Source organism: Ahaetulla prasina, chromosome 5 (assembly GCF_028640845.1).
Source record: "Ahaetulla prasina isolate Xishuangbanna chromosome 5, ASM2864084v1, whole genome shotgun sequence".
NCBI lineage: Eukaryota > Metazoa > Chordata > Lepidosauria > Squamata > Colubridae > Ahaetulla > Ahaetulla prasina.
The window spans coordinates 46,849,589-46,870,124 of record NC_080543.1 but is presented as its reverse complement, the minus strand read 5'-3'; the positions used below and the strand labels follow the sequence as shown (position 1 = coordinate 46,870,124).

Here is a 20,536-nt window from a genome sequence, read left to right as displayed (position 1 = left end):
GTTCAGAAGGGGTAAGAGAAGGCAGCAGCTGTTCCAGGTAGCCATTTTGGGCACCATGCATTGCATTTTAAGCCTCCAAACACATTGCGTTTTGGGGCAGTGATTGGTGGCAATGTGCTTTGGCAATCCCTGCAGCCTTGAAGGGCTCTCAAAAGGACCATTTGGAGGCTGAAAACACGACGCGCAGAGCCCAAAAACACAAGCCATTGTCAGTGGCAATCTCTGCAGGCAGAAAGAGGGCGCGCGGAAGCCAAAGAGTGGCGGCCAGCAGGTAGGCAAGGCTACATTCAGAGTATAAGACTTCCCAAATTTTCAGACTCTTTTGTGGGGGGAAGTGCATCTTATATTCCAAAAAATATGATAAAAAGTTTTATCTAATAGTTTAATTTTCACAATCAGACAAATATTCATCAGTGAATCGAATTGGCTAAATTACTTGTCAAAGCCCAGCTAATAAATTATCTTGGATAAGTTATGCAGCATCTTTCACAAGATTTTAATGTTGCTGCTCTTAAAGAGCCACAATAATACATTAGTAATTGGATGAAAACAAATGACCTATAGATTATGGGTATGTAAATTAATTAGATGCAATTATCGTATTATTTATACATACTTTGCATAGTCAAAAAGTCGGCTATCCCAAAGAATGTGTGTTCCTCTAGGACCAGAATGGAAAAATGCAGAATCAGTACCATCAAAACTGTTCAGGCCATCTTCGGAATTCTTTGATGCATGACTGTGCACAACATCTAATAGAACTGTGATTCCCATTGAGTGGGCAACATCAATCAGTTCCTTCAAGTCATCTGGAGTGCCGTATCGACTAAAATGTATAAACATTTAGAATTAATTGTATACAATATTGATTTTTTAAAAAATTCAGCATGATTACTACTATTATGATTCACTAGAACTGTAACTATTATTTAATGACAGCATATTAAGGAGGAATAGAAGATATTTTATCCATTTAAGCTTAAGAAAATCAAGTGGTAAGACTAATATGATTATAAAAGGCACATCAATCATGTGATATAATCCCAGGCTAAACAAACAACAGTTTAACCTATACAGAGTATTAACTCAATAAAATTTACATTTTCTTTGTTTATATGCTGGTATACTGATCTGACTCTCAGTGAAAGAAAGAAGGTGAAAAAATAACTCACTGGGAGGCCTTAAGCAAATCATTAGATACTTTCTGAAGTCATAGGAAAAAAGTAAATTCAATCTCTCTCATATGAACGCTGTGAAGAATATACGAGATATAGACTGTAAGCACTTCACACAAGTAAAAAGTACCATAGAAATGAAAGAGTGAAATTTTAATTTGCATCACTTTTCAGTCATTTCAAATGGAAATTATAACTTAGTTCACATTCAAACTGACTTTTAGAAGAGTATATTTTTAGCAGCTTTAATTTCAGCAGCATATGCGGTGTATGTTGAATGTATATAGAAATGGAATTGCAGTGGGAAAAAAGGCTGGAAGGACAAGCTGTAGCTACAAAGATAGCTTGTTCTAATCTCAAATACAGTATCTTATGATAGAACTCTTGATTATAAATGCAGAGCTGGCAGCCATTAGATTTCAGATAGCTTTGAATCTACGATGATACTCAAGCAATTAACAATGTAAGTTAGCAAACAACTGCATTTACCTAATGTAAAAGTTCATATGCTTTTTGTTGAATAGTTATTTTAAAAATCTTTAATATTTCTAAACTAAAACAGATTTAGTTTACAGCATTATTAGAATTAATTATAATTATAAACAAATCTACATTATACAGGATTTTTTTTCAAATTACAGTGGCTTTGTTCAATCAATCTAAAACAAATGTATTTTGTGCATGTTCCCCTAATTATCTTTCATTTCTGAAAACAATAAGACTTCTGACAGAGTAGAGAAACAAACTATTCCATGTTTTTGAAGAAATCTACATAGATAATGAATTAAGAGTAAAATCTCTTGTTTTATTGTATATTATATTATATTGACCCTGCTCCCAACAAAGGAAACAAAACAATTAAAACAGGTCAATAAAAATATTCATTTATTTAAAATAATTTAGTAATTCAGTATACATTCCCTCACATTGCCTCATTCCCAACTTTGAGGTTTTATTTGGACACTGCTATCATCCACAGAGATTTTAAAATCTGGGAGTGGAGAATATACTGTACATCCTTTCAACTGAAATGAACAATTATTGAGGTGTAGGATTGAAAAACTCAAGCCCCTAAAATGCTTTCAGCTTTACTACTACTTTCCTCAGATTCTTTCTTATGTACAGTGATATTTATTTATTAATCAAATGGCTTTATAAGGAAAGTTGAAAATTACAGAAGCTCCCTTTTATCAAGCTCTTTGATATCAATGAATCAATATCGAACCTTATTCCTATTGTTTGTAATATGTAAGGGTGACAGTCACTGAAATATTGTTCCATTTTGAACTCTAAGTTCATTGGTGGCTACAACTGCTGAAGTTATGAACACAGTCCATCATATACCTCTCTGATCAAGTTTGTCAATTTTGTCTTTATCATTGGTTTAGGGCTTTCTGATAGATTTTTCCTATGAAGAGGGAAAAAGAATAAAAACAACAAAAATAATAAAGCATACCTTGATGCTGCAAAAAAACTTGTGATCTGATAACCAAAACTTGCATAATAAGCATGTTCCATCACAGCCATCAACTGAATACAGTTATATCCTGTTTTTAGAAGAAAATTAGTGATTGCAACAGTGCTTCTTAAAGAAAACAGTAGCCAATATTAAAATTGATTTTGGTCAAGATCATCTATATTTATCAAGACATAAGTTAAACCCAAAGAAGCATATTTTTTTAAATCAAAACTGGGAAAGCTGACATTTGAAGCAATCTTTTAAGTGTGTTGAAATATTGGCCTTTTACTAAGAAATATATAATATGCAAATATAATTGTAAGTTGATTTTAAAACATTAAGTATCCCAATGTGCATTTTCTGAACTTAAACTGCACTTTTGATATTTACAGTGTTATTCATAAAAGTAACTGACTATACATATATTAAACTTTGTACTTTTTTCTTAATGATTCAAGCATTTCCATTTCTAATTGACATTTTTTTCCTCCAAATTTATTTCCCTCAAGGAATCTCTTTAAAAAAAAACAACGTTAAAAAGCAGAAGTTTGATCTGGAATTTATTGAAAGTTCAGAGTACCAAAGAAAAAGAAAATGTTTCTATTTGTCCCTTATCCCACTCAAAATATTTTATACGATTTTAATGAAGTAAATCTGAAGGGAAAAGTATAATTTAATGATGAAACCACACATATTTTTTTAAAAAAACTTTTACTAAAGCAATGAAGCCAACATATATAAAAGCAGATAAATGTCCCCTTTAACAACCAAGCAAGGATTATTGGTAAAGAATAAATTACAGGTCAAACTTGAAACTCTGTGGACATAATCATTTTATATTACTTCATATATTAGCACTTAGTATCAGCATTAATTAAAATCTTTGATTAAAAATATTTCACTTAAACCTTAATTTAGTTTTATATGACTACCTATAGTCATATTTATGGTGTGGTGTCATATTTATTTATTTCCTGTTATCAGGATGAAGTGATTTTAAATTGCAATTTTAAAAGATTGTTCTGTGAAAAAAAAAAACGTTATCTGTACTGTTTACTTCTAAAAATCAATGTTCACAATTAACTGTAGTATTAAATTACAGACATTTTTTCAATCAGTTATTGATGCTTCTAATAGAAACATGCTAAATTTTAAATTGGTCTGCCTCTTTGGTCTTCCCCCTCCTCAGGAAACCAACATTGGATCCAACCTGTCTGGACAATTTTCATCCAGTTTCCCAGTCCCATCCATCTCTTAGATTTTTTGGGGGTAATGTTTTAAAATTTTTATTTGCATAGTTTTATATTTTTATTATTTTTCTATTTGTCTTTTCTAACCTGTAAAGGGCTGCTTTATAATAGGGGAGATCAGTGGTATAAATTTTTAATAAATATTAAACACTCATCAAGAATCAAAAATTACAAATCAATTTTCAATATTAGTTCTAATTATTGTATTTGTATCATAAAGTCACAGAGTCAGAAGGGATCCTGGAAGTATGTTTTTTTCCCAGTCTTTTCTTGAAAATTTCCAATGATGGAACTGTTCTATTGCCTAAGAGCACTCACAGTCTGGAAATTCATCCTTATTTGAATCTGTCTTTATTAAGCTTGCACTCAATGGCTTTTTCTTATCTTCAGATGCTCTGGAGAGTAAATCCACACCATGTTTCTGGTGACATTGTTTTATATTTTGGAAAACCATTGTCTTAGCCATCTCTTCTTTAAATTAAAAATATAAAGTAATTGGAGAATTTTACATTTCTTAACTTTGATGTTCAACAATTCAAATGTGCAAATCTATCAAGATCTTTTGAATTTTGAGCCTGTTTTCTGTAATTCAGTGGGACTACCTCTGTGATCTTTTCCCCAACTTTGTGACATCAACAAATTTTATGAATACCATTTTTATTTCCTTTTCCAGATCATTTATAAAAATATTAAAGAGTCCTGAACCCAGAACTAAATCCTAAAATAAGAAACTTTAGACTTTCCTCCATGTGGGGATAAAGGACTATGTGTTGCCTACGGTTGTTCAGTCAACTGTGAATCCATCTGGTAATCCATCCCACACTAATCCTATTTATCAAAAAGAAGGCTGTGATCTACTTTATCAAATGTGTTATGAAGTCTATTCAAAACATTCCGTGGATTCACTAATTGTCTGGCATGATCTATGCTAGCTTTTGATAAACACTCTTTTAAGTGCTTACAAACCCACTGCTTATTTTTTCTAGAATGTTCCCAGGTGTTTATATCAAGTTGATTGGTTAATAGTTTAATAGTCCTCTTTTCCTTGCTTTTTTAAATACCATCACAATGTTGGCTCTTCTCCAGTCTTCTGGCACTTCCCCTGTGCTACAGGATTTCTCACAGCACGGTTACTCACAGATGCTGGAAGTTACATGCAACTTGATTAGTAAATTGAACTAGTAATTTACTTCTGGATGTGGCTCTTTACAAAAATATATTACCAATAGCATCTTGCCTTTAGTAGCTTTCTAAAAAAACCTACATGTACCACACATGAAAATGCACTGAGGTGATGCATTAAAAATCAATATGGAGACTTTTGAAATGAACTTTCTAATAAAAACACAGGAGTCATTAACATTTATCTCAAAAGAAGTCACAGATATCACTTACCAAGATCTTTGATTTTTGGAAGCACATTGTATGTAAAGTTTTTATATGAAGCTATTTTCCCTTCAGGGGAAGCAATTCCCACATGTGATTCATAGATTCTTACACTTTTGGGTTTCTTAGGAATGGGATGTTTCCACTACACAAGAAAAAAAAATAGTTTAAGAATAAAAATCTGAAAGCTGTTAGTTTTCTTAGGCAAGAATGGACATGTTAAAATCTAAACCAGCCCATTAAATTTTATATAAACACAAAATATGGAGCATTATTGAGAGCAATTTAATGTGCACAAACTCCTTTCTCCAAAGTTCCCATGGGACATAATTTAATCCAGGCACATCCACAAGAAATGTTTCCAGTTTCAAAATTGTAGGTATAGTTAAGCAAAAGTCTACCCATTTTTATATGCTTGCAATGCATATTAAAAGGGGGCAGGTATTTAATCATCTGGATGAAACTATCGTTGCAGATGCTCCAGTCAGGCATATATTGCAAAGGCAAAATATACATTGGCTACTTAGATTCCTATTTTTTTTAAGGTCAGTGTTATATTCGGGAAGTAACGAGGCTGGAGACCAGGGTAGTGACAACAGCTCTTTAATATATGGTGAACCCAGCAACAGGCTGGGGGAAAAACCTCTCCTTTTATACAGTTCTGCTGGAGGCTTCGTCCAATCAGCAACGTGCTGATTTCCCGCTCAAATATTTAAAGGCACAACTGTTAATACATAACACTCCTCCCCTCCCAGAAAACACTTGGTCTTATTTACATATTTATTTACATGTTATTTTTCGACGTAGTCACGCAAATAACCTGGGCGTCTCCTAGTTCTTTCTGACCTGCGCGGTTCAGTTCTGGGTGGTGTTTCGAGCTGGTCGGAGGGGCTGTTTTCTCCTCCCAGCTCTTTCTCTGGGCCGTCGGGCTCTGGATTATTGGCCGACTCTTTTTCTTGGCCATCCGGCTTTGGATTAATTTTGGGATTTTCCTTGCTGTTTCCCTCGGGGACCTGATGGCGTCGCTGGAACTCTGGGACCTCAGCTAAGTCTTGCGCCTCCCCCGGGTCATTGTCAGCTGTGGATTCAAAGTGGTATTGGTCATTACCTGTCTCTGTTGGTTCGGTTTGGTCAGTTATTCGTTTCCTTAACTGATCTATGTGGCGCCGCCACATTCGGTTGTCTGGTAGCTCTACCACATACGATTTTGGCCCTGTTACTCTTGTTACTTGTCCTGCGAGCCAACTAGGGCCGTCCCCATAGTTTCGGGCCCACACCCGGTCGCCTATGCTCAATTCCCTTGTTTTTTCTAGCTCCCCCTTGTAACCCTCGGGTGTGTAATGGGGGTTCAAACGGTCAAGTGGGCACCGGAGTTTTCGTCCCATTAGCAATTCGGCTGGGCTTTTCCCAGTGGCTGTGCTTGGGGTTCTATGCTGGACGGCTAGGAAAAAGTCTATTTTTGTTTGCCAGTCACCTGGCTTGAGCCTGGACAATGCCTCCTTAGCGCTCCGGACGGAACGCTCTGCAAGGCCATTCGACGCAGGGTGGAAAGGTGCAGAGAGGGCATGTCGGATGCCTTCCTCTGCCAGGTACTCTTCAAACTGGGCTGCCGTGAATTGGGGCCCATTGTCGGACACCAGAGTGTCCGGCAACCCGTGAGTTGCGAATAGGTGGCGCAGGGTTGCGATTACTGTTTCGGCTGTGGTGGACTTCATAAGTATGATCTCTAACCATTTGGAAAATGCGTCCACCACCACTAGGAATGTTTGGCCGTGAAAGGGGCCAGCAAAGTCAATGTGGATTCTTGACCAAGGCCCTTGGGGCTTTTCCCATTCTCTGACTGGGGCTGTTGGGGGTAGCGGTCTGGACTCTTGGCAAGCTTGGCATTTCCCTACCCTCTCAGCAATCTCTGCGTCCATGAGTGGCCACCATACATAGCTTCTAGCTAACCCCTTCATCCTCACGATGCCTGGGTGACCTCGTGGAGGAGGTCCAATACCTTGCCCTTAACTTATCAGGAATTATTACACGATCACCCCATAACAGGCACCCCCCTTGAGCCGAGAGCTCATCACGTTTCTTAACAAATTCTTTGAACCGTTCGCCCGCCGCAGCGGGCCACCCTCTCTGTACCCAACCGAGTACAGTCCTTAACACAATGTCGGTATGATGCCCGAGCCACTTCCTTTGATGTGACTGGGCCAGAGTCCAACGAGTCAATAAGGAGGATGGGTGTCCCCGGAGTGGGATCTTCGGTCGCCCCCGGCAGTGGGCATCGGCTCAAAGCGTCTGCATGCCCCACTTCTTTCCCGGTCGATGCTGCAGCTTGTATGAGTAAGCGGCTAAAATATAGTCCATCGAGTCAAGCGTGGCGACAGTGCCACAGGTGTTGGCCGGTCGCCAGCCAGTAGTCCCAATAACGGTCTGTGGTCAGTCACAATTTCAAAATTCCGCCCAAAGACATACTCATGGAATTTTTTGACCCCTGATACAATGGCTAATGCTTCTTTGTCTAATTGGCTGTAGTTCCTCTCTGGGGAGGACATCGTTCTAGAGTAGAACGCTATAGGGGCTTCTGTGCCGTTTGGAAGTCTATGGCTGAGTACAGCCCCCACCCCATAAGGTGACGCATCGCAAACCAGCACTAGGGGTAGTGAGTCGTGATATTGGATGAGCAGGCTATCACTTGAGAGCAGGTTCTTGACTGCTTCAAAAGCCCTATTTTCTGACTTTCCCAAGACCAAACAGTATTTTTCCTAAGAGCCTATGCAGCGGTTCCATAGCAGTTGCTTTGTTCTTTAAAAGACCGCGTAAAAATTAACCAATCCCAGGAATGCCTGCAGCTCTGCTTTGTTTTTGGGCGCTGGAGCCTTCCTAATTGCCTTAACCTTGCTCTCAGTAGGGTGAATTCCTTTCTTGTCTATCCGGTAGCCCAAGAAATCGACCGATTCGACCCCTATCTGACATTTATTTGTCTTGACTTTTAATCCGCTGTCCGGAAAATGCTCAAGACCTTTCTTAACCGCTCCCCAATTCCTCCATGTTTTCCCTGAAATTAGGACATCATCAAGTAAGGAACTACCCCTGGGAGCCCTTGCAGTAGTCGTTCCATCAGGTTTTGGAACAGCCCTGGTGCCACACTAACCCCAAATTGCAATCGGGTGCACTTGAATGCCCCCCTGTGCGTCACAATCGTTTGGGCTTCGGCTGTGCGGGCGTCTACTGGCAGTTGTTGGTAGGCTTGGGCCAAGTCTAACTTTGCAAAGACTTGCCCTTGCCCCAAGGAGTGCAATAAATGGTGCACCTCGGAACCGGTACGCGCTTTTCTGTAAGGCTTTGTTAAGCGTCGCCTTGTAGTCAGCGCAAATTCTAATTGACCCGTCCGACTTGATTGGGGTGACGATTGGCGTCTCCCACTTTGCGTGATCGACTGGCACCAAAACCCCCTGATTTATGAGCTTGTCCAGCTCCTTATCAATTTTTGGTTTTAGGGCAAAAGGGACTCTCCTCGCCTTAAGCCTAATGGGGGCTACCTGGGGGTCTAAGTTGAAGGAAATAGGGGTCCCTTTGTACTTGCCCAGGCAGTCCTTGAAGACATCTTCGAACTCGTTAAAGAGAATGTCTTTCAAATTGCAGTCACTTCTGTAGATGCCAGTCACTCCCATGCCCAGGGCACGAAACCAGTCTAGTCCCAACAGACTGGGCAGAGTTCCTTCGACGATTGTGATGGGCAGGGTCTTTTTGTGAGGGCCGTACTCGACTCGGACGGAGGTGGTCCCTCGAACAGGGATGCGATTCCCCTGGTAGTCGTGCACTCGTAGCCGCTGTGCTTGCAAATGGCGCTTCGCGACGGACGGCAGTGACTTCGCCAGGGTGTCCCAGGACATGATGGTGATCGCTGATCCCGTGTCTACTTCAAGCCTGCACCGTACTCCCTCGATCTTGGGCTTTGTAAAAATCTTCTTTTCCACTTTGGTTGAGGCGCGGCCTATAATGACAGTCGTTTGGTTAGACTTCGCCTTTCTTGTTTGAACCAATCCCGGGCCGCCTTTCCGGTTCCGCGTTTTGATTGGCCGATTTGAATTTTCGGCGGGAAGGTTGGGCCGCTCTGCAAACCTGAGCTAAGTGTCCTTTCTTCCCACACCGCCGGCATGTTGCGTCTTTAAACCTGCAGCGTTGGCGCTGATGCTGCCCTCCGCAGCTTCCGCACTCGTCACGGTCCTCAGTGTCGCGCTTCTCGGTCCGGCAGACCTCTTCCTCATCCTCGCCCTCACCTTCGGATTCGGACTGAATCTCCTCCTGGTGTACTGGCGTTGGCTTTGCGCTCGCCTTGGATTGAAGAGGCTTTTGCAGAGTCTCTGCTGCTTTAGTAGACATTTCGTGTGCTCTGGCCTCGTCCAGAGCGGTGGCTAGTGTCAGGTTGCTCCTGGCTAGCAGTCGTCGCCGTAGGCGGATGTCCTTGACCCCTCGGATGAGTTGCTCGAGTAGCACTTCGTCTAAGTCTCGGTATCCACAGTCCTTGGACGCTCTTCTCAACGCGGCCATGTAGTCACCGATGGACTCGCCCTCCATCTGTCTACGTTCTCCGAATTCGAACCGCTGCACGTATTTGGACGGCGTCGGTGCGAAATGGTTCTTCAGCAAAGTCTGCAGAGTCGGCCACGATACCGATTGTATCGGCGTTGGCTCTGCCAGGGCTTCCGCAATCTCGATTACCTCGGGCCCGCAATGGCTTAGGAAGTAAGCCCGTTTGCGGTTATCAGGGATCCCCTGTAGTTCGTTGGCTTCTAGAAAGCTTTCGAAACGGGTCATATATGTTCCCCATTTCTCCTTGCCCGGGTTGTACGGTGCGGGTGGCGTGTTTGCCATTTCCGCGTTTCTGCCCTGAGTTTGCTGGGTTCGGAACTAGCGTGCTTCAGCTCGGTTCTGGTTCTCCTTAGCCTCGAGATCCCACCTTCGTCGCCAATGTTATATTCGGGAAGTAACGAGGCTGGAGACCAGGGTAGTGACAACAGCTCTTTAATATATGGTGAACCCAGCAACAGGCTGGGGGAAAAACCTCTCCTTTTATACAGTTCTGCTGGAGGCTTCGTCCAATCAGCAACGTGCTGATTTCCCGCTCAAATATTTAAAGGCACAACTGTTAATACATAACAGTCAGAACATTCTTTGTGAATAATGTATTAAAATTCCTCTGGTCAGAAAATTCATACTATCTCAATTTGACCAAACTGTTTGACAGAACAATTTGTAAGCAAACTTCTATTCAAAATTCACAAGGTATTAGGTTTCATTATTAACATGAAGAACATTATACAGAATAGATACAATTCTCTTTTACTATGTAGAAGAATTATAACGGCATTATTTATCATTACTATTTTTGTCAGCAAATAATGCTTTTAGGAAAATCCTAGGTTCCTGGAAAGACAGTTTAAAAACTAGGGCATATTTTAAAGTTTATCAGTTCCTGTACTATTTATATTGGAAACATTATCCACTGAATGTCTTATATTGTCCTTTCCACTCCATTGCATCCCAGTCCTCAGTTCTCATCTTTCTTTCCTATCAATAAATGAAAGATTAATTTACTGAGCCTATTAGCAGGAATACTGTAGAAAGAACATTCAAAATTAATAACAAGTCTCTTGACTGCTAAACAAGTTGTAATTGCATGCAAGTTGCATAAATCAGTATTGCTTATCATAGAGAGCTGAATTACTGAAATATGGAATGTTTTTTGAAATGTGAAAGTTCACAGACTTTATAAGATTAAAGGCTGGCAGCAAATCACAGAAAGGTTTAAGTATATTTGACAATTTTTATTTGGTTTTGGAAAGGACAAAAAACAGATACAGGTGCTCTGTGTACTGTTATAAATTTAATTTTGTAAAGAAAGTGTTTTCTTTTTGTAGTCTATCTTACTCTGCATATAAATAATGAATAAAATTATATTTAAAGCTGTTTGAATGAACTGGGAATTTAGATTCTTCAGAATAATCACAGTAATAAAACTCACTCACTTTAATATTCACAATAGGTTCTTCAGTTGACTTAAATACTTCAACAACATCTATCATCCTATGGGGGAAAGACTGAAACTGAATCTCAAAATATAGCACTGTTATAGAGATACTATGTGCCTTTATTTATGAGGGGGGGGAGTGACAGCATCCTGTGGATTCATCAGGTTAACTTTTCAAACAGTATTAGATTTGTAATATGGCATGAAAACACTTCTTCCAGTTTGATACAGGCAGCACTACCACTTCTAAGTGGCTACCTTCTACCAGGCAATATACTGAAACAACTCAACACTAGTTAAAGTTTTCTGAATTTAATTCCTGAAAATGCTATCTTGGCAACAGTATGGAAGTAGTTTGCCATTACTTCCTTCTAGGGTTTTTAAAGAAAACAACCTACAATCTGAATGTCTTTCATCTGGCCAGCCTTAATTTTTCAGCACAAATAAGATAAACTAGGGATTACCTTTGATTGATACACATATAAAATACCATTAACAATTTGCAAGTATAAATGTGTGTTGCTCTGTGTCTGTATATATATATGAGTATATACACACATGCATAATATACTGTATATAGGAAAGTGCACATAGTTTGCCCTTCTAATAAACAATATATGTAAAAATATAATTCTTTCTCCATGTAACTCTCTAAGACAGTTTACAAACTTTAAGAAAAAAGCCCACTGACATGTATAAAAATATCAAAATTTAAATTTATAAGAAATAGATCACAGTTAATTTAACAACTTACTTTATATGGCGTTGATGGCTCCCAGTGTATCCAATCGTAATTCACATTGGTACCCTCACGAACTACGTATCTAGCCCAAGGAGAAATGCGATAAAGGATCTCTCCGGTTTTGGTTCTTATCACCAACTAAAAAATTCAATGTAATGAGAAAGTATGGAAATTAAATTAGGATTGGAAGTATAAATGAGATGTAGCTGTGATTATAAACATCAATCCCATATTTAAAGTATTCCTTTTCTCAGTACCATAGCGTTTGAAAATATTTATGATATAGGTTATTCTATACTTAAACCAAGCCACATACACACAATTAGGAACAAACTCTGCTTGATATTTTCAGATATGATATTCCAGCTCAAATCTTATTTCTATATATAACTTTTGAACTGCACTTTCACAATAGCCCAATATTAGCTGTCTCAGCTGCCACTGAAAGTACACATTGGAGATAATATTACAGATTCAGTATTTTTTCTGACCTGTAAATATGAAAATAATACAGGGGCTACTTATTCACCCTTTACATTCCTTCAAAAAAGCAAGCCATGGGATGCCTACATACAGATAAAAGAGAATTATAATAAAGTATGTTTTGTTGGAGATGCAAAAGAAACTGGCTTAAATTTTAAAAATGAAAAGAGAAAACACAAATGATAAACCGAAAGAATTACCTAGAAATGTTTTTTAATTGAATCTAAAAAAGAGGCTTGTTACAGCCTTGAAAATATCTACAAAATGGGATAAAGAAGAATTGAAGAGAAATCAGAAACTATGACAATATTTGATTGAAGTAAAGATTAAGACTGTAAAAGGAAATACTATAATTAGTTTATTTCAACAAAGGATTTTTTTTTTTTTGCAAAGTTCTGACAATTGCTTTTGGATTTTTTGCTGACACTAGGATTGAAAAGTTAATATTCTATGCATTTGCTTACAGATAAATGATGGGACATGGGATGAAGAGATCTCTGTTTATAACCACATAGAAGTTTAATAATTATTAAAAATGTTTATAATGGTTGTAATAAAGGAAGTTACTTACTTCCTATATATTTCTTTTCTTCATTATTTCTCTTTTTTTCTGCACATTTTATTCCCCCCTTCTAATTATTTATTTATAATTTATAGCTTAACTGCTGTCATATTAGAAAGTAGGAGAGTAGCTTTGTTCAGAATTCTTTTGTATGAATTAAGACAGAAAGACTGAGTCTGGTTTGCGGTTGAATGACGAGCTGTACATTTTTTTCCAATTCAAGCATTTATGCCTAATTTACTTGTCTGGTTTTTGTATTTCTATTAATTTTTTTCTTAATATATTTTTATTAAGAATGTTATTTATGATAGTAAAATCCAATACAAGCTTGACTCATACTAATAAAAATAATATAAAATATTGGGGTGGGGGGTGTTTTACAACAGAAAAAAAACCTCAGCAGGTGTGATAAAAAGGTGTGTCTGCCCATAGTTTTGTGATTTTAGTATTTTATCTGTTTCATGTTTTTTCTGAATATTCAGCACACTTTGCGTAAAATCTAGTGTATCACTGAAATACTAGTTTAATGGAATATTATAAATTGCAGAGATAGAGATAATTGTGTCTTTTATAGGTTCCGTGTAAATAGCCAGCCTCCAATATTTGCATATTTATATTAAAGCTGTTCCACACAAAGAGTATTTATCATGATTGATAGCCTCTGATGTCTAGTTGTATTTTACTCATTTACTTAACAGTCACATTTGCCAACACTTGCTTGCAAATAGCTTCATACTCAGAATATGTCAGGCACAACATACAAATATATGAAACAATTAGTGATAAGACTTCCAAAAAAAATCCTTTCCCTCATTTTTGTATATTATTATCATTTAAAATATGATCATTCAACACAATAGAATGTATGTTAGGAGACTCAGTGATCTGAAGCAGTTTTTTCAGTGGCTGCCCGAACTCCATGAATCATCATGGTCCTTAAGATCACGATGGCGCTTTGTTAACCATTGATACTTAATATAGTAGTTCTATTCCATTAAGCATAGTTTTATTCCACATATTCCATCAAGAAAAGTCTCTTTTGACATGCTTTGGTTATATCACTGGACTGTTGCTATTTTAAAAGGCTATGATTGTTTTACCAGATAAATTTCATGAATAAATAATGCTTTCTCCATTGTAATTGCTATTTAATATATGTCTTCTTGCATTCAAAAACCACTAAAAGTACTAGCCACTGACTGATGATTTATGTAAATTTCCTTTTGAATAATAAATGAAGGTCATTACCACAACTAATAAACAACGTTTCTCAATGCTCTCCTTCACATCAAGCTAAAAAGTTAGTTGCGCAAGCTTTATTTTTAAACAATATTCTAATAATATTTGTATACACGTTGCATTTTTAACAGGTCTCTGCTGACAAATGACTAAAACTATTCATATTGTTCCAAGTGCAGTCTTACAATGCATTTATATAAAGACATTACTATAGTCATAGCTTTATTTTCAATTCCCAATGATTCCAAGCATCAAATTTGCTTGTTTATGGCAGTTGCAGTTGATTGATATTTTCACCATGACTCTATCATGACTCCAAAATCATTTTTCTGATCAATCTCTTCCAACTCAGATCTCACAGATGTATATGTAAAGTCTGGAGTTTTAGAACCACTGAGATTCATATTGCAATTGAAATATTGGCAATAGCAAGGCTTATTCACTCACTTTCAAGATCGTATTAGAATTCTTCACAAAACCTTACTGATTATCTTAGCCTGAATAGCTTGATATCATCAGCTTACTAGGCCAATCTTCACCCATAAGAACAAGTAAATTATAAAGCACAAATTCCTGCAGGTTTTTGGAACAATAGACTGCATATTTCTTCATTTTTTAAAAAAAACAGGTCTATTTATTAATGTTTATCATTCTTTAATGAACTGTCAATATATGAACGCACATTTTTTCTTATAGGGTACCATTATTACACAATTTCCATTAGCAGAAGAACCATTCCAGGCTCTGCCTCGCATGTTCAGAGCCAGTGAAATGAGCACCATTAAAACTTCCAAAAATAAGCAATATTCATAGTAATGCTAATTGTGAAGTTGAAATTCTAGAACTGCAAAACTGAGGGATACTGAGGTAGTCCTATCCAATAAGCTAGGTCATCTTCTTGGTATCCCATGTTATATTTTGGCTGTTGAATTTAGTCAGGAGGCTTTGGCAAGAATTTTTGCTAAAGACATTTTGAAAATGCTTCGGCAGTAGCAGCTGGCCCATCTGTCTAGGAGGGCAGATAGCAGGAAAAATTGTTCAATTTCTCTTTTCAAGTTATATATTTATTAAAATGTATATTTGGATATGTGGATGAAGAAAGCTACACAAAACAAAGAAGATTCCTATCTAGCAAAAAAGAACTGAAGTACTTTTCTGATGAACTTGTTCCCCTGTTCACATTCCCTAACTTGTAGTCAAAACAAGAAGCAAATAGAAGTAAACATAGAACCAAGAGTATTATATTGATGTATAGAATGAAAAAAAAATAAGGAAAATAGAATAAATAAATGAAAAGCGCCAAACACAAACAAAAGCCCAGGGGTCGGCAACCTTAAACACTCAAAGAGCCACAAAGGTCCTAACCAGAAGCCTGATTCCCCCATCATATTCCATTCTGAAGCCAACCGCAAGTCCGATTCCCCCATCATAAAGTCTGCTCCTAGCACAGCATCTTTTTTCCTCTACCTGTCCTAACCAAAAGCCCTATCAATTGTGGAGCCAACTGGTGACAGGAAGCTGCAGCAGAGGGATGAAAGAGCCACATGTGGCTCCAGAGCCGCAGGTTGCTGACCCCTGAATCAGATCAACCTGTTAGGAATATGTGCATCTCACTTCTCCCTTTTTTGAATATTTGTGCATGTACACACATATATAGACATGCCTGAGTGTATATAACAGAATATTTTCTGTATATCATACAGAAAAATAGAGAGATATTCAATATTACTGTGAGTAATCAGTATTTTTATTCAAACATGGCAATCAATTTTAAATGTATGTAAAAAACTAAGAAAAAATTAAATTTGAATAGTATAATTTAAAAATTAATGAAATTTTCAAGTTTCCCCAAGGAAAAACCTATAGGGCATATATGTTTTTTATTTTTTATTTATTTATTTTGTCACAACAGTATATATAAGCATAAGCATTTTATTTTATTTATTTATTTATTATTCACACTTTTATACCGCCCTATCTCCCTAGGGACTCAGGGCGGTTTACAGCCATATAAAAACATATATATATATACAGAGTAAAACATTAATTTAAAAAACTTATTACATAGGCCGAATATTTAAAATAGAGATATAAATAATAAAACCCCATTTAAAACCAGATTTAAAATTTAAACATTTAAAAATTTAAAAATTCTAGTCCAGTCCTGCGCAGATAAATATATGTGTCTTAAGCATGAAATAACTATACAATATATAAGCATATATATAAGCATAAGTATGTAATAACTATATTAACTGGATATTAATATATCCAATTATATTAAATTAATATTAATGTTATTATTAATATATTAAATTAAATTAATATGTACATATTGGGTGGATTCGTATAACCATTTCCCCTTTTTTGCATAATTTTGCCTATAACTGTTATAACACTGTGCAAATCCTTTGACCATAAAACACTCAGAACTCCAAAAAGACTGTTGTCCACTGTTCTGACAATGAAACAAATCAGAAACAATGAGCAGCAGCATTTTGACAGCTTTGAGTATATAATTAGACTGCTGATAGGTGACTCAAGATTGTGCTACTAAGAACTTCTATTTCTTGGACACTTGGACAAGCAGTGATATTTCTGTTGCTCTTAGTTTAAATTAGAGGCAGTTGTGAGAATATTGGGAGAAAAGAAGCGGTTAAGTGCATGGTCAGCAGAATAAGATAACTATGCCACATTGGCCATAACTTTTATTATTATTAAGATTCATCGCAATGTCAGCCAGATGTTTACAATGGATTTGTTATTTTTATCCACCTATCTAATCCTTCCAAATGACCTGGAATAGGGAGATGTTATTGTCTGATAGCATTAAAAGTATTGTTGCAAGATGTTTCAAGTAAAGCTGCCTTCTACAATTTGTCAATGCTGATGTGGTGCTCCAGAGGTTTCGGCATTGCACCCAAGGCACCTATTACTTTTCGTGCTATCTTTGCTTTCTTTTGCCACAATCATTCTACTTATATTTGCAGGAATTGTATTTTATTATTTTCTCCAGTACTTTTTCTTATATTCTGTTATCAGCTAGATAGATGATTCACTGGGTCTTAAGTTACTGTGCAGAGGTGGCACTTGCTATCAGTTGCTGTCTTCTCAATTTTGGCTTTGTTCTTAAATCTTCATCGTATGTAGCCAGAATTAGTCCCTCGGCTTTCTTCAACTCTTAGCCATTGCCAAGTCATATTATTATCTGCTTGGCCTGCTTTTCTTTTCTTTTTTTTCTTTTTGGTTTAATGTACTGACCATGTAATATTTTGCCTTGCTATATCTGTTTTATTCTTCATTTGGCCTTTCTTGTACAGCAGTATGGACTCTCTGGTACTCAATAAGGCTTCAATACTAGCTTCAGTGCATCTTCTTCAGTATTCTTCAGATATTCTTCCAATACCCTTTTTTCTTCTTCACCTCTCTGGTGCAGTTGCAACATTCCATCCCCATCTTTTTATCTTGGTAAGTAGAGTCTGTTAATATCATTTCAAGGATGAAGATAATGAGTCATTATCATTGTTTTTTCCTGGTTTTCCAGTCCAGGGCTTTTGGTTCTGCTTATTCCAGTTCACTAATCCAGTGGTATATCTAATGACTGGATTGGCCAGATGTTAATTGCCTTGTCAGCATTAATTACACTGTCAGAATGCAGGATGCCTAGGTATTTGTAGTGATCATCTTCACCTAGACTCCTGATATTATTGGTCATCTTGGTTTCTTCAGTTTTCACTCTTTTTATTTTATTTATTTATTAGATTTATGTGCTACCCATCTCATCTAGATGAAAGAGAAAAAAAAATCCCACATATTTCCCCTAGTTAATGGTGATGTAGCACACTTCTCCAGGCCAAACTCCTCTGTAATATCTTGGCTGTATACTTGACAGTGTTGAACAGCGAATGCCAAATCCGCTGACTTATCTTTTTCAGAATATTCAGACTATCCAGAAAATATTTCCAAAGAGAAGAAAAAGAAGAGATTAACTTCTTCTTTTTGTCCTCTAAACTATTGTCTGAAGAACTTTGAGTATTTATTTAATTATAAAGCTCTCTTTTCTGTCTGAGAAAAAATGAGTAGTGGTTTTGATAACACTTTCTACTGTGAACAGATATTTCAAGGGATGAGAACATATTTGTATTCCCATTGTTTCCAACTTGAATTTATTTTAGTATTTTCAGGCATTCCTTAAAATTATACCCTTGGTCAAATATTCTGTACTTTCAGTGGTAAATACCTTTCAGCCTTTGCAACCTCTCAAATTCTTGTGCCATATGGTACAAAACCAAAGCAAAGAAAAAAAGATAGCAGTAAGCGCTCCTATTTTCTAATGTCATAACAACTGTTGTGGCTCCAGCCTCCCCCCCCCCGGGCCTGGCCCCCTGCCAGAAAGTGACTCAGAGAGTGAGGGGGAAGGGCCGTCAGGGCTCCCCTCTGCAGGGCTGGCCTCTCTGGCTCAGCTCCAGGAGTCAGAGGCAGGCCAGGTGGAGGAGGTGATGAGGCCTCTGTCTCCTGTATCTCCCCCCACCCAGGCAATGCTTCCGGACCCAGCTGTGGACAATCAGTCCTGGTTAGATCCCCGGTTTTGTAGACAAGAGAGGTGAGAACAACAGAAGAAGGGGTGGAGCAGGCCTAGAAAGTGCTGAGTCATGGAGCAACACCTCATAGGGTATAAAAGCAGGAGGGGCTGCTCTACTACTTCATGATGGACAAAGCAAACTGACTGGAGAAAACTTGAGCTGAATTATTTGACTGAGCATTTGGCTTGGATTGCTGTTTATTCCTGACTTCCTGGTTGCTCCGATAATGAGCTTCTGACACGCCAGCACCAAGGAAGATAAAGAAAACATTGGCAGACGATTGCTGGTTTGCTGCCAGAGCTGATAGCTGCCGTGGACTAAATTGCCGGCTAATTGAGTCAGTTCACGTGTCTCCCGGACTGAGGTGGGGGGACAGAACAACAACACACCATCTGAATGCCACACTTTTTTATCAGACATGATTATTTCATTATTTCAGTAATTTCTTTGAATAACTACATACTTTGTGACTGAACTACATTCCTTCTTGACGGAAGTCATATATATGGTTAAATAATCTTACTCCAGTAATACACAGATTTCACTAGGTGCCTACTGAAAACAAGATATATACTTGTATTTTTAAAGCTGCATGTGAGTTCTTGTATAATCTTGTCCAAACTCTACATGGTTAACAGAATCCTATTCTGAATATTAGTAATTTAAAAAGCTGGATAATTGCATTAATGGCAGCAATCTTTTTGAAATCATAATAAATGTTTATATAATTCCTTTACTGCTAATATTCAACATATATTTACTAAGGGTTAGTTTTTGGTGCTGGTTGATTAGTGTTCTTGAAATGTTACTGAAAAAAGAGAGCTGTACTTAGATAGATAGATAGATAGATAGATAGATAGATAGATAGATAGATAGATAGATAGATAGATAGATAGATAGAGATAGACAGACAGACAGAAACCTGTCTGTATCAAGTAACAAAGTCTTGAAATAAGTCATGCCTTCATTTTCCAAAAGAGGGAGATGTAACTCTATTCATAAAAATAAATGGAAGCTTGCTATTTCAAAAAAGCATATAAAATATATTCTAGTGAATGATTAAAAACCAGTATCTTCTCTCACTTTACTTCTGCAGTAAATGTCACTTTATATATCATTACTGGTCTATCGATTAAAAACACAAATCCAATCCTATAGTCTCATCTAGGCTATGTTAGCCAAGATGAAAACTCTATTCAAAACTATGAAAAGCAAAATGCATATGACTAATATGAGATATATCAATCATCATGGCAATAATTAGCAGTGACACAAATTTCAGCTTCTAATAGCTTTTAAAGACAAGGGATAGGTAACAGGCTGACCATCACTATAAACCTTCAAAGATTCCAGAACTATCTTCCCTCTTTTTTTCTGTGCCTACATTCACACACTGACAAACCATGAAAAAGGATAGTTCTATTTTTTCTCAACAAGACTGAAAACAGAAATGGACAAATTCCATGCACATAAATAGGAACATTTCCTGTCACAGTCTGCTGTTTAGGGGATAAAGAGAGCTTATTTGGTAAAATCTTGCACTGTATGTAATGAGGTAAAAGCATATGGTTTTTGCTTCCAGTATGGCCATTACACTTTTAGAATCATACAATGTAGGAGTTAGAAGTGATC

The 20,536-nt window shown here is 37.2% G+C and overlaps 1 protein-coding gene across 3 annotated transcripts in view; it reads right to left on the bottom strand.

The window, feature by feature from the left end:
* GBE1 (1,4-alpha-glucan branching enzyme 1) overlaps positions 1–20,536 on the bottom strand; it is a 131,109-nt gene that overhangs the window by 61,024 nt on the left and 49,549 nt on the right. For all 3 annotated transcript variants that reach the window (XM_058185134.1, XM_058185135.1, XM_058185136.1), the window contains exons 4-7: positions 12,050–12,175; positions 5,280–5,415; positions 2,632–2,722; positions 617–826 (exon numbers count right to left, since the gene is read on the bottom strand). In XM_058185134.1, the coding sequence (XP_058041117.1) occupies positions 617–826; positions 2,632–2,722; positions 5,280–5,415; positions 12,050–12,175 (563 nt within the window). The remainder of the gene's footprint in view (positions 1–616; positions 827–2,631; positions 2,723–5,279; positions 5,416–12,049; positions 12,176–20,536) is intronic.